At 36.6% G+C, this 15,278-nt stretch overlaps 1 protein-coding gene across 1 annotated transcript in view; it reads left to right on the top strand.

Moving 5' to 3' along the window:
• Positions 1 to 970: 970 nt before the first annotated feature.
• The window catches only part of LSAMP (limbic system associated membrane protein), a gene marked incomplete at both ends in the record, with an annotated part of 309,093 nt that continues 294,785 nt past the window's right edge, over positions 971 to 15,278 (top strand). Inside the window, one exon of the mRNA XM_079100425.1 lies at positions 971 to 1,241. Within this exon, the coding sequence (XP_078956551.1) occupies positions 971 to 1,241 (271 nt within the window). The remainder of the gene's footprint in view (positions 1,242 to 15,278) is intronic.

The raw sequence follows: 15,278 nt of genomic DNA, 5'->3' as shown, positions 1-15,278 counted from the left end.
TGTGGGGCAGTCATAAATCTTGCCAAGGGATACAAAGAGAGACTTTTTTCTTCTCTTTCTTCCTTTTATTTATTTATTGTGTATTTGATTTTTTTCATTGTCAGATTTTCTGCTGGAAAACTGAGAGAAAAAACTTCATTCACCATGAAGCATTTATTCCTGCTCTGCTAACCTATTCTTTGCCCCCCTTCTTTGAAGTTTCAGAAAGGGATAATTTTAGTTTACTAAAAAAATCATTTAGACAAACATTTATCCTTCACCTTCTCTGGAATGACCTACAAAATTGTTTCTTCTTCATCTCCTATGAAAAACTGCATTCATTCAATATGACCAGAAATGCTGGGAGCAAAGTACCTTGTCATTAGACAAACTGCTGCTCTCAGCAGCTGGAACTAGACTTGTGCCAGATGATGTTTGCTTTGATTTCCTTGATCCAACATGTATCCACTTATCCTTGGACTTGCTGACACACTTCTCAATCCTGGGAGTATGCACTTCAAACTACTAAGTGTCAGAAGTCAACTCTGAAATCCAGTCTTGTTCCTGCAGCAATGGAGCATATCTTGAACCTACTATCATGCAAGACTTTAAGAAACACTTAGGAAAGAATATAATACAAGATGGAGTAAAAGTGACATGGTATCAATTGTATAATTCTCAAAAATACTTCAGCAAATAGAGTTCTGTGTGAATGAATGACCTTTTCCTAAACAAGTTGAAGGTAATCCAGGAGGAAGTCAATACCCATTTAATGTTATTGGCCTGAATTACTAATACTCAGAATGTTTATTGCTGAACCAAATCTAATATAATGACATTCATCCACTGGATGATAATTAGATCTTAAAGGAAACAGTGAAGATACTAAGGACCCTAGAAATGTCATGGCAATGATTCATTATGCATATAATTATTTTTCTTGATTGATCTTGTTGAGTCCAATCATGCAGAGAATGAAAGCAGATAAATTATGGTTAAGCCACTAACATTATTACTCTGCTCTGACAGATGTGTTGTAGAAGACAAGAATTCGAAGGTGGCCTGGTTGAACCGTTCTGGTATCATTTTTGCTGGACATGACAAGTGGTCTCTGGATCCCCGGGTTGAGCTGGAGAAACGCCACTCTCTGGAATACAGTCTCCGCATCCAGAAGGTGGATGTCTATGATGAGGGTTCCTACACATGCTCCGTTCAGACACAGCATGAGCCCAAGACCTCCCAAGTTTACTTGATTGTGCAAGGTAAGCAAAGGGTGGAATACAAGGATGGTAAGGAAGAGATGCAGTTCTAGAGTAATCATAATGTATAAAATATTTGAAAAAATTCTTTCTAAAGAGGAAAAACTTTCAAATGCAGTATTGCACTTAAGTATCAGTTTTTTCTTCTAGAAAATGGATTTTAAATGAGAGGGCTAAGGAGAATACAGAGAGTACCCTTGCCATTGTGAGCCAGTGCCTTTGACAAGATTTTCTCCTAGTTCAGAGTATAAAAACACACAGCAAAAGTCACAGGTATCAAACCAGGTAAAGAATATACAGAATTCTTAGAACTACAGGAAGTTCACTTTACCACCCTACTAGGTACCCATGCTTCACCAAACTTAAGAAAGTTTGATTTTACATGCCCTCACCTTAAAGATTATCATTAATTATCTGTTTTTATGACAGCAAAAATCTTTTGGAACAATGAAAGTCCCCAAGAGGCCTTGGTATCAGCTTTCCAGCTTTATGTGATTTCTATTTTCACTAAATAACAAATGACTTGTGAGCAAGTCCAGTGACAAGGAACTTCAAAGTCATTGGGGACAATTTGCTTTGACACTGGGATTTCCACAGGCACATCTGAGTCGTGGTTTTACAGAATGCAAACCCTAAATGGCAAACGCGTGCTCCTAAACTATAGCTCCCTTGAGTCCCTTTTCTCAAAATTGCAAAATGAAAACAAAGCTGATCAGCTGCAAAACTTTATTGCAAGTAAATTCAAACCACCAGCAGTTTCAATCCATCTATCAGGAAAGATCTAAACACTAACAAATATTAGGGCTGTGTTCATGTATTCTTGATTTACAATTTTATGTAAATTTAATGCAAATTAGGCATGGCCCTAGGGCTCCTGTCAGGATTCCAGTGCAGTCAGTGATGTGGCAAAGTTTGATTGTAGCTTCTATTAATGTGTTATGGAATGGATTATTGCTGTGTTTAAATTATTGCTCTTCCAGATCCTCTGATTAACGGATTGAAGCTAGAATAAAATACATCAGAGACTGGCTGATGCAACAGTGGTTTAGTCATGTGACCTCTATCTTGGTCCATTTTCAATGACTGACAACTTCATTTTATTCTTTATAAAAGCATTATCTAAAAAAAAAAAAAAAAAAGGCATGTCTACTGGTTTGCAAAGTTCCATTCACAGTCGAAGCATAGTATACCTTCCTTGTACTTTAGTGAAGAGTACATGAGCTCTGTAATAACTACTTTACTTAAGGCTCTTCAGAACAGGTTTTATCTAATGACCTGTTAGTAATATTATCTTGTGATTTTTCCTCACCTGTTAGTAATATTATCTTGTGATTTTTCTCCTTTGATATGTGATGTATTTCATTCATATATTTATTTATAATGTTTTATGCTTAAAAATCCTGCTTAATTATGAGACTTTTAAAATACAATTTTAGTATCTTTATAACTTTTATTGTCATTAGGAGGATCCTAGGGACCACAATAGATATTTTGTATTGTCCTATACTAAATAAAATTGAATAATCTTACTATTGTATTTCTTGATGAGGAGGAGATGAGAAAAGAAATCATTAAGTTTAGATTCTTTGCCCAAGGTCACACAGAGAATTCAAGGAGCAATTGAGAGATAAGCAGACCTGGAATCAAATCTGAAACACTTTCATTATGATTTTTAAGAACTACTGTAAGAATTTTTATTTAAGTCTGAACTGACACCCACAGTTCCCTCTTTTATTTTATTATTTTCTTATCCATTTGTGTAATTTTAAGCTACAAACATGACCTTCACAAGAGGGTTAAAACCGGAACTCATATCTTATTGTACATATATTTATACCATGGCAGTGCTAGTGAAAATAAAGTTAGCATAATATTAAATGTTGGAGAAGAGCTACATATTATCAATTGTCTTACTTAATTTTTATATTACTATTAAGTAGATGTTAATACTTTTAAATGTGTATTAAAAGTTTATACATACAAAAAAAGTTAAAGTTCAGAGACAAAAAAACACACCCAAAGCACCTTCTTGGCTTAGGACAGAGTTGCAAACTCATTTCTATCTGATTCAAGATAACATATTTTTTTCTACTTTATCATATTGCTCTGAAAGAAGCAACAAGGAGAAAACCCTTTATTTATATGTGAAATGCAGACAGAATTGTCTCTTCCTGTAGCCTGAATCATTGAGAGGGACCTTTTAGACAATCGTGGAGATGTTGGCATGTGACCCCTAGTACTAGGTGTCTGCCACTTCCCTTTAGGATATTCAGTTTTGAGGTTGTCAGAGGATTCATTCATTTACATTATTTATTCCCCCTGATTCCTACACTGTCAATCATCTGTATGTGGTTTTTTCCACATCCAAGATTCTCCTTCTATGTATGAGTGACATCACTCTTGCTCAGACCCATAGCCCCTTCCTTCAGACTCTAAGAGCCTTCTGAATTTTTAATGTCCTTCCTTGATTACCCTCTGTTGTTCTCTCAATTCATGTAATTAGAAATTCAACAAATATTGTATTCTTTTTCTTTAATCAATGATGAGGATACAATTAACTTAAAGGAGCTCTGAGATACCACTACCAAACCATGACTCTGCAGTTAACACTGCTTGATTCAGATATTTTCCTTCATGTTACATCTGTAAAGTTGAAATAAAATGATTTAATTTCCTTAAAGCTCACTTTTGGCACATGTAAAGTAGAGATAAAAATTAAGAATTTTAAATCCTCCTAAACTTATCATAAGAATTAAGTTAGGTGACCACTTAGCCTGATGTTTGGAGAGGATGTGTACTAACCGCATATATGGTGATGATGGTGATGATGCAGAACAAGACAGTACTGTTGCTGCTCCAGTATTTCTGTAAGGCTTACTCTTGTGCTGGGGTACACCCCAGAATCAAACAGCTGTTTTGAAATTCTTATGATTGGAGTGGGCTCAGGTCTGCTTCTTTGGCACTCTAGAAAGCTTTTTGGACCTGTATCACTTTAAAGTTCTTACCTATATTTATTAAAGATGTTGACACAAACATCTTTAATGTTTGAGTCAACAATAAAGTTCATATCAATAGCACTTAGAGTGTTTGTTCAATTTTAGATTGGCGAAACCTCCACAGGATCGCTGATTCACTAGATCGGGATAGTGTCTGAGAATATGCATTTATAACAAGTTCCCAGGTGACGCTGATACTGCTGATATAGGGACCACGAAAAATTTTGGGAACCACAGTACCAAAAGGTTTATATACTTTAAGAGCAAAAAAAAAAAAAAAAAAATTACATAGGGAAGTCATACTGCATAATTTTACTCATTATTAGATAGTAGTACAGCTCCAAATAGTCCTAAAATTAATCTTCTTAGACATGAGATGGAGAACAGATAGAATGATAAGTACCTTAAATTTCATGCCCCACTTTAGTCCCTCAAAGATGCCTACATAACTTATCCCCATGGAATGAAAATCTGCCTCTCCCTAAACTGTCCTTTTTCAGGTGTTGAAGCAGAAAACAAAATGATTGTGGCATATTGGTTCATGATGGTCACCACAGATGAAATATACTTTTTGAAATAAATATGCTGTGATTTTTCACTAGACTCTGTCTAAATAATAGCTATACACACCTTCCTCATAAGGTAAACTGATGAAAGTTTTGCATCAGCAAATACAAAAATTTATAGTGACCTTTGAGATACTTTCTAATTTCTTGATATTAGATATTACATCTGTGTAAGTCAAGGGTACCCAGACACAAACATGTATTTGAGATACTTAATAAATGGAGAGACCCATATCTAAAGCCAGATTTTTTGTTTCCCATGCTAGCTACTTTACAGAGTCCAAGATCAAAGATTAAAAACATCACCCTTAACTTCATTAAAATAAACAGATGAATATTAATGCATCATTTCCATTAATAATTTATTTTTCTCCAAAAGTTACCCTCCTGTGATTTCACTATCTTTCTGATCATATTGATATGGAACCATGTGTTAAGGCAATGTTTCTCTAAATATGATCCTTGACAACTTGCAGCCAAGTCAACATTATAGTTGCTTGTACTTGTTAAAATGCAGATGTCTGAGAACTACATCCAGAACAACTGAATTAGAATCCTTGTGGATGGGGTCAAAATTGCAAATACATTGTGCTTTGCAGGTGATTCAGACACACAAAACAAAATCAAGAACTACTATTCTAGAGATCTAAACAATCAAAAAAAGATTGACTGCTGCCTGCCTGCTCATTTTCCCATATGACATCGCATCAAATTATATCTATAAGTTCGTACAGCAGGTACTAGAGGATTGCAATAATAGTATTTTAAAATAAAATAAAATAAACCAGTGAATTTATCAAAAAACAGTAATCAAAGAGGGAGGTGGGTATGAAAAATGGTGGAATGAGACAGACTTCATTATCCTTTGCACATGTCTGATGACATAAATGCTATGAATCTACATCATACACAACCATAGAAACGAAGTGATGTGCCCTACTTGTATACAATGAATCAAAATGCAGTTTGTAAAAATAAAAAAATTGAATAAAGTAAAATTTAAAAAAAGAATAAAACAAAACTGTAATCAATCAGGGTGCTAGGGAATAGTGGCTCTAAAAATGAGTGTAACTGTTAAAAAAAACTTCCATGTATAATATGAATACCAAGAAAATTATAATATGAAGGTATATTTTAAGTGTGAACCTTATTTTTAAATACTCCATTCACCATACTAACTTTCATCTTACCTTGAATGTATATGCCTAGTACTATATAATTCATAGATTGATATCTATTATATATATATATATATATATATATATACACACACATACACACACACACACATACATAAACATAATATGGAAATGGTCATTTCTATGCTGAGTATTCAGCTTTATTTTTATGCCATTAAAGTTTATTAACTTTGTTTTCAAAATGGTCTAATGTAGAAAAAACTAATATTGGAGTGTTTTTTTTTAACATGTTAGAGTTTAAAAATGTATTAAAAATAAATTTTTTTTCTATTTTTTTTTTATTGTAAACAAATGGGATACATGTTGTTTCTCTGTTTGTACATGGCGTAAAGGCATACCATTTGTGTAATTATAAATTTACATAGAGTAATGTTGTTTGATTCATTCTGTTATTTTTCCCTTCCCCCCACCCCTCCCACCCCTCTTTACCCTCTATACAGTACTTCATTCCTCCATACTTGCCCCCCTCCCTAACCCTAACTCTAACCCTAACACTAACCCTTCCCTCCCCCCCATTATGTGTCATCCTCCACTTATTAGCGATATCATTCGTCCTTTGGCTTTTTGAGATTGGCTTATCTCACTTAGCATGATATTCTCCAATTCCATCCATTTGCCTGCAAATGCCATAATTTTATCATTCTTTATGGCTGAGTAATATTCCATTGTATATATATACCACAGTTTCTTTATCCACTCATCAATTGAAGGGCATCTAGGTTGGTTCCACAGTCTGGCTATTGTGAATTGAGCAGCTATGAACATTGATGTGGCTGTGTCTCTGTAGTATGCTGATTTTAAGTCCTTTGGGTATAGGCCAAGGAGTGGGATAGCTGGGTCAAATGGCGGGTCCATTCCAAGTTTTCTAAGGAATCTCCACACTGCTTTCCAGAGTGGCTGCACTAATTTGCAGCCCCACCAGCAATGTATGAGTGTACCTTTCTCCCCACATCCTCGCCAACACCTGTTGTTGCTCGTATTCTTGATAATCGCCATTCTAATTGGGGTGAGATGGAATCTTAGGGTGGTTTTGATCTGCATTTCTCTTATTACTAGAGATGTTGAACATTTTTCCATATGTTTGTTGATTGCTTGTAGATCTTCTTCTGTGAAGTGTCTATTCATTTCCTTAGCCCATTTGTCGACTGGATTATTTGAATTCTTGGAGTAAAGTTTTTTGAGTTCTTTATAGATTCTGGAGATTAGTGCTCTATCTGAAGTATGATTGGCAAAGATATTCTCCCATTCTGTAGGCTCTTTCTTCGCATTGCTGATAGTTTCCTTTGCTGAGAGAAAGCTTTTTAGTTTGAATCTATCCCAGTGGTTGATTCTAGCTTTTATTTCTTGTGCTATGGGAGTCCTGTTAAGGAAGTCTGATCCTAGACCAACAAGGTGAAGATTTGGACCTACTTTTTCTTCTATAATCTGCAGGGTCTCTGGTCTGATTCCGAGGTCCTTAATCCATTTTGAGTTTAGTTTCGTGCATGGTGAGAGATATGGGTTTAGTTTCATTCTGTTGCATATGGATTTCCAATTCTCCCAGCACCATTTGTTGAAGAGGCTATCTTTTCTCCATTGCATATTTTTGGAACCTTTGTCTAGTATGAGAAAATTGTATTTATTTGGGTTTGTGTCCGTGTCCTCTATTCTATACCATTGATCTACCTGTCTATTTTGGTACCAATACCATGCTGTTTTTGTTACTATTGCTTTGTAGTAGAGTTGAAGATCTGGTATTGCAATACCCCCTGTTTCACTCTTCGTGCTAAGGATTGCTTTAGCTATTCTGGGTTTCTTATTCTTCCAGATGAATTTCATAATTGCTTGCTCTATTTCTGTAAGGTACATCATTGGAATTTTAATTGGAATTGCATTGAATTTGTATAGCACTTTAGGTAGTATGGCCATTTTGACAATATTAATTCTTCCTATCCAAGAACATGGAAGATCTTTCCATCGTCTAAGGTGTTCTTTAATTTCTTTCTTTAGTGTTCTATAGTTCTCATTGTAGAGGTCTTTCACCTCTTTTGTGAGATTGATTCCCAAGTATTTTATTTTTTTCGAGGCTATTGTGAATGGGGTAGTTTTCCTAATTTCTCTTTCTGAAGATTCATCACTTATGTATAAAAATGCGTTGGATTTATGGGCATTGATCTTGTAACCTGCTACTTTACTGAATTCACTTATGAGTTCTAAGAGTTTTCTGGTGGAATTTCCAGGTTCCTCTAAATATATAATCATGAACATCGATGCAAAAATTCTCAACAAAATTTTAGCAAATCGCATACAAAAACATATTAAAAAGATAGTGCACCATGATCAAGTTGGTTTCATCCCAGGGATGCAAGGTTGGTTCAACATCAGGAAATCAATAAACGTAATTCGCCACATTAATAGACTTAAAGTCAAGAATCACATGATTATTTCAATAGATGCAGAAAAAGCATTTGATAAAATACAGCACCCCTTCATGCTCAAAACACTAGAAAAAATAGGGATAGTGGGAACATTCCTTAACATTGTAGAGGCCATTTATGCTAAGCCCATGGCTAATATCATTCTAAATGGTGAAAAACTGAAAGCATTCCCCCTAAAAACTGGAACAAGGCAGGGATGCCCTCTTTCACCACTTCTATTCAACATCGTTCTTGAGACTCTGGCCAGAGCAATTAGACAAACCAAAGAAATTAAAGGGATACGAATTGGGAAAGAAGAACTCAAAAATAAATTCTTAAGTTTCACTATAGAATTAATAGAACCCCAGAAATTTTTCTCACCACTATAAATCAAATAATACACATTGCTGATGGTAGTATTTTGATTATTTGTCATGACATTTATTGCATAATTACCATAATTAAAATAATATAATTGTGAAATGATGTGAGAGTGAGATTCCTTATAGGACCAACATGCTTAGTTTTAATTCCCATCCTTAAAATGTGACAATTCCTGAATCTCATTAATCTTAGAATATCTGTATTGAACTACAATTGCAATGCTCTTTTAATTTAATAATTGAAAACCCAAATAAGCACAAATTAATTTTTTCATGAGGAATAATCTAGAACCTATTATTTCCAGAATCAAATTTTTAGAAGTCAGTTTTACAATTCTGTTAAACATTTCTAATGCTAACCAAAATCTATTCACAGAGCTGTAAGGAGGTATTATTTTTTTTTCTCTGTCAATCCCTTTCTTCTTTTCTTCTTTCGTTACTTAATTCTTTCTCCCTTTCCTCCTATTCTTTCCGTCCTTAATAAACATTGTTGCATTGATTTTAATTAAATAATTGATCATTCCTACAAAATTCTATACAAGTTTTGCCAGTGCATTGTAATTGAATTTAGACTGTAGCTCTTCTCATTTTTAAGCATTCTAATAAAATAAGAATTTGAAATCTTCATTAGTTATATTTGTTCTTAAGGTTAATTCTCTTGATTAATGAGATTCCTAGTAATTAGCTGGAATTATTGTTTGGACAGTATATGCTAAAGTCTAATAATTTTCCTACTCTATAACTTAATTTTTCAGACAATAGCCTCTTGATTGGCTGTTAGTAGATCAGGTTCAGTCTTAAAAGACATTAATATCCATTACAGCATAAAGGTAGTTAATGTAAAGGAAGAAGTTATGTTTGAGTGGGAAATATTTGGTAATATTTCCTCATGCTGAGATCTATTGTTGACATTAACTTGACATTCTTGTCAAAGGAGGAATTCAAGTTTTATCAAAGTCAATCGCATCTACTCATAATTATTTTTTATTTCCAAGTCTGCACTATGTATCTTTAACCCACTTTTAAATTATTAGAGAGTTCACATCCACTCACTGTCCAATCCAAACTGCATTTGTCCCTTTTGAAGACAATTGTCATCTCAAAGATGAGAAAAAATAAGAGAAGAGAGAAAAAGTTATTGTATTACCAGCAGTGGCAACAGAGAGGTCTCAGCAAGAAACTGTTGACTTCATATAAAAAAGAAAGCTACTTGAAGACTGGAACTAATGAACATTCAGCTACATACTCTAATCTTGAATCATTGCAGCAGATTTGGAGGTAGATATTTATTCCATATTGGATTTGCATATAATATCTGGTAGATATTAAAATGATGTACAGTATGAATGACAAATTATTTTTACTTAAATTTTCATAATATCACATATAGCTACTCACACAGATCTCATTTTTAAAGAGAGTTTATCTGAACATTTAAATAAGTATATATACTTCCAAATATTTTAAAATAGTACCATAAGCCGCTATAAATCATAATCATGTAGCATTTCTATTTTCCATATATTACTAAAACACCAAACTCTAAAATTATTGAAAGCAACTTTTAAAATTTGCATATTTAAAAGCTCAAGAAAAAATTTATCTTTACATACAAATACATCATACGTTTCTTTATATATAAGGACTATATATATATGTACACACACACATATATGAGTATATATAAAATTATAACATACACACAAACACACACACTTTACTTATATCAGTTTGCTATAAACAAGTAGAATTTCTTTTTGGAAAACAATGTAACAGGTGATATGATCTTTCTAAAATTTTTCCAGTCCGAGGCCTGCATGAATGACAGATGACTTAAAGGTACAACACACAATGAGTCTTCTTTCTTGCTTTTTATTCAAAAAGCTATTAGGCAGTGTAGTGGAAAAGCAGTCTAACCTGTGTCAGGGGCTATCCAAGGAGGACTTCTGATTGGTGGCATGTCTGAAAGGCCAAACAAGAAGTTCCAAACAAGAAAGTAGCTGAGTGGGGAGGAATCCAGTAAGGTTAGGACCTTGGGTGCATTCAAAAGAAGTGAACAAGTAAATAAATATGTTTTGGAATAATTTCTCATTGTTGAAGAAGAAACACGTAACTATGGAGAATGAGGAATCTGGAATGACTCCTGTGGTTTTGGGTTGAAGTTAGGCTTTTTAGTACTTATTCATGAGGTGTTTACTATTTTAATGGGGGTGAGAGAGAGAAATATGTGTATGTATTTCATAGACCTACCATTGAGAGGCCACGGAGCACTGACACCCTCATAGCATGAGTGTTCCTAGTACCTAGCATCCAGATGTGCCTCACTATCCATGGAAAGGAACAAAGATTACTTGGAGAAGTAACTGATTCAGGGCTGGGTGAAGGAGGGAATAATATGAATGTAGAACATCTTTTGTACAGGAAAATAAAGAAATACTCAAAGTATAATGATACATACCAAAGGAACAGAGAAACCTACTTGAAAGAGACTTCTATCAGCTGAGCAGCTGAGTCTGGGATGATTGTGGTATCACAATAAATAATTGTAATATCAAAATAAATGATCATGATAAAATATAATACATGTATAATAGCATATATAATAAATTATAAGCTAGTTATTAATTAAAGAAAAAATAAATTCCTTTCTTAGAATACTGACTAATAAATGTAGAAGAAATGATGAAAATTGAAAATTATCATTTGCCAATCACCACAGAAATAATTGATGCAGGCAAAAAATATCCATTGATTCTAAAACTTGCTGGTGAAAATAGAATCAGGAATGAAAATTTTACATAATCTAAAAGTAACTCCCCACAAAGTATTTATTCAGACAAAGGGGAAAGAGCATAATTAAGAAAAGTAGAGAAACCTAGCTGATACATTACCAATCAAGTGCTCAAAGTGGACACTGCCAGAATTAATACTAACTGTATCATGTGCCAGAAGATAGGAAGCAATCAAAACACAGCATCACTTCTCTGATATTTCTTCCAAATTCCGATTCTAACCATGAGAGGACATTAGGCACATCCAAGCTGACATTATAGAGCAGTACTGTCCTCTAATCTTCATAAATATCAGCACCATGTAAGTCAGGAAAGATGAAACAACTAGGAAAGAGACTAGGAAGATACTACAATTAGGTATAATAGCTGATTTTATATGAGACCTTTATGCTGGAAAAGATATGATGGAGCAATAATAAAACAAATGGAGTCATTGGGTACATGGGAATTTTTTGTAAAACTCTTATGATTTTTCTGTAAATATAAATTATTTCAAAATAAAATGAAACAAGCTATAATAATTAAGACAAGTAATAAAATTAGTGAACAAAATCCAAAATAATATTTAATATGGCATAATCAAACAATACTTTCAAGCTTAATATTATAAATATATGTAAATACAATCCCCCAAAAACAAAGGACAAATGTTTTCTCTGATGTGTGGAAGCTATCCCAAAATAAGGAGGAGAGGGAAAGAATAGAAGTTCAGCAAAATATACAAAGAGGAATGGAGAGAAGGGAGGGGGTTGGGAAAAAAAAGAGAGTAGAATGATTCTGAAATAATTTTCCTATGTACATACATGAATACACCACATTGAATCCCACCATTGTGTACATGTACAAGACCGGGGTCTTAATTAGAATAAGATATATTCCATGCTTGTGTAATTGTATCAGTATGGACTGTTCTGTCATGCTTAATTAAAAAGAAACAATAAAATTAAAAAAATATATTTTAAAATATTACATTAAAAGTCAAATGAAAAAACATGAGATAATGCCAGTAACTATCAAAATACACATGACATAACCTCTTGAATTTTTAAATATTTAATAAATTTGGTGAGGTAAGTATGGACTATATCTTCCTTAACATGAAAAAGACAATGACAGCAATTAAAGTTAAGAATAGGAGGGTTTCAAGATGGCGGCCTAGAGGGTGGCTGCATTTCATGTTGCTCCAGGACTCAGGATTCAAAAGAGGAGATATTGAGACACTTGGGACCAACTCAAAGCAGCCGGGTGAGTCTCTCCCATTGGGGAGGCGTCCTGGATGGGCCAGTGGTCCCGGAACGCAGGAAACTTTGTGAAGTAGAGCTGCCGGTGAGACGCCCCTCCCCCCGCTGGAGCAGTGAACTCGGACAACTAGGAGCGCCGAAAAGGAGGCCGCTCGGCACAGCGCTGGGACTTGGAGCAACCACTGGGGCTCCGGCGGCTGCCCAGGGGAGGAGTGGCGAGGAGAGCTGTGTGGACTCAGGACACCTGGGCCTGCCCTGAGGAAGAGGAGGAGGAGCGTGGCCACTTGGATTCAGAGTGACTGCACCAGAGCTACAGGCGGTTGCCAGAAGAGAAGCTCTGCGGCGAGCTGTTTGGACTCAGAACGACGCTTCTGAACCCCGGGGCCTGCCCTGAGGACGAGGAGGAGGAAGAGGAACGCGGCCGCTTGGATTCGGGGTGACTACACCAGAGCTTCAGGCGGTTGCCAGAGGAGGGGCTGCGTGGCGAGCTGTTTGGACTCAGACCACTTCTGAACCCCGGGGCCTGCCCGGAGGAGGAGGAGAAGCCGGCGGGTCCTTTGGACTCGCAGTGACTGCATTAGCGCTCCAGGCGGCTGCTCAGAGGAGAAGGTGAGTGGTGAGTTGTTTGGAATTAAAGTGACAGCGCCTGAACACAGGGGGGCTGCCTGGAGAGGAAGCGTGGTGGGTCGCTTGGTCTTGAGTGGCCGCACCAAGAGCTCCGGGCGGTTGCCCATAGGACCCGTGCAGCAGGTCACGTGGATTCAGAGCCACTCAGAGCGACCACTCCTGAACACTCGGGGGGTTATCTGGAGGAGGAAGAGGAACGGGGAGGGTCACTTCGACTCGGAGTGATTGATTGCCCAGGGCTACGGGTGGTTGGTGGGAGGTGGAGGCACGCAGTGAGTTTCTTGGACTCCTAGTGACCGCACCAGAATACTGGGCGGCTGTCTGGAGGAAGAGGCGTGTGGCGGGTCTCTGGGACTCAGAGAGATTGTACGGGGCCCCAGGTGGCTGCTCAGAGGAGGGGCCGCATAGCCAGGCAATTAGGGGCAGAGCAGGGTCCCAGGATCTAGGAGGCTTCTGGGTGGAAGAGCCGCACAGAGACAGGCTTAGGGCGGAGCGAAGGTTCCAGGCCTGCGGGCAGATTATCTGAGGAGGGGCAGCCTAAGGAGATTCATCTGCAAAGGGTGAGGCTCCCAGGCCCAGGAGGTAGGGCCGGGCCCCTGAGAACTTTGCAGAGAAAGGCAGCCCAGCCCAGGCGGTAGCTGTAATTGAGGGGAACCTCTAGGAGGGTACTGACCAGCGAGACCTCCCACCGGGTGAGTTTTCCTGCCGGGTGAGGTTTCCCCACAAGGACGGTAAAACCAGAGACTCAGGCCCAAACAGGCCTTGCCTCAGCCCGCAGCCTAGGTCCCCTTTGGATGACCATTGGTCAACAAGTGGAGGCACCTCTGCACACTAGCAGGGATTAAACCCCACCTGAAGGCCACCACTCCTAGAGAGGCAGCTTCCTTGTGGAGCACCGCATTATCAACTTCCTCCAAGACTTCAGCCTACTGAAGGCTAAGGGGGGATATATATAGAAATCTTCAGGGACATTGTAAGTCAATAGAGGAAATCTGCAATATCTCAGCAGTCAACTGATACCTGAACAATATGAGAAAACAAGGAAAGAAAATGCTGCAAACAAATCTAGATGTTACATCAATAAAACCCAATGACAGCATGGCAGAAGAAATGACAGAAAAGGAGTTCAGAATGTACATAATTAAAATGATCAGAGAAGCAAACGATGAGATGAAAGAGCAAATGCAAGCATTGAATGATCGCACCAATCGACAGTTAAAAGAGCAAATACAGGAAGCAAAAGATCATTTCAATAAAGAGTTAGAGATCTTGAAAAAAAACCAAACAGAAATCCTTGACATGAAAGAAACAATAAACCAAATTAAGAACTCCATAGAAAGCATATCCAATAGGATAGAACACCTGGAAGACAGAACCTCAGACATTGAAGACAAAATATTTAACCTTGAAAACAAAGTTGAACAAACAGAGAAGATGGTAAGAAATCATGAACAGAATCTACAAGAACTATGGGATATCATGAAAAGGCCAAATTTAAGAATTATTGGGATTGAGGAAGGCCTAGAGAAACAAGCCAAAGGAATGAACAATTTATTCAATGAAATAATATCAGAAAATTTCCCAAATCTGAAGAATGAAATGGAAAATCAAGTACAAGAGGCTTATAGGACTCCAAATGCACAAAATTACAACAGACCCACACCAAGGCACATTATAATGAAAATACCTAACATACAAAATAAAGACAGAATTTTAAAAGCTGTGAGAGAAAAGAACCAAATTACATTCAGGGGGAAACCAATACGGATATCAGCAGACTTTTCAATCCAGACCCTAAAAGCTAGAAGGGCCTGGAACAACATTTTTCAAGCCCTGAAAG

This window comes from Sciurus vulgaris (genome assembly GCF_902686455.1).
Source record: "Sciurus vulgaris genome assembly, chromosome: 10".
In the NCBI taxonomy this organism is placed as follows: Eukaryota; Metazoa; Chordata; class Mammalia; order Rodentia; family Sciuridae; genus Sciurus; species Sciurus vulgaris.
The sequence above is the reverse complement of the archived record's forward strand: the minus strand, read 5'-3'. Positions and strand labels throughout refer to the sequence as shown.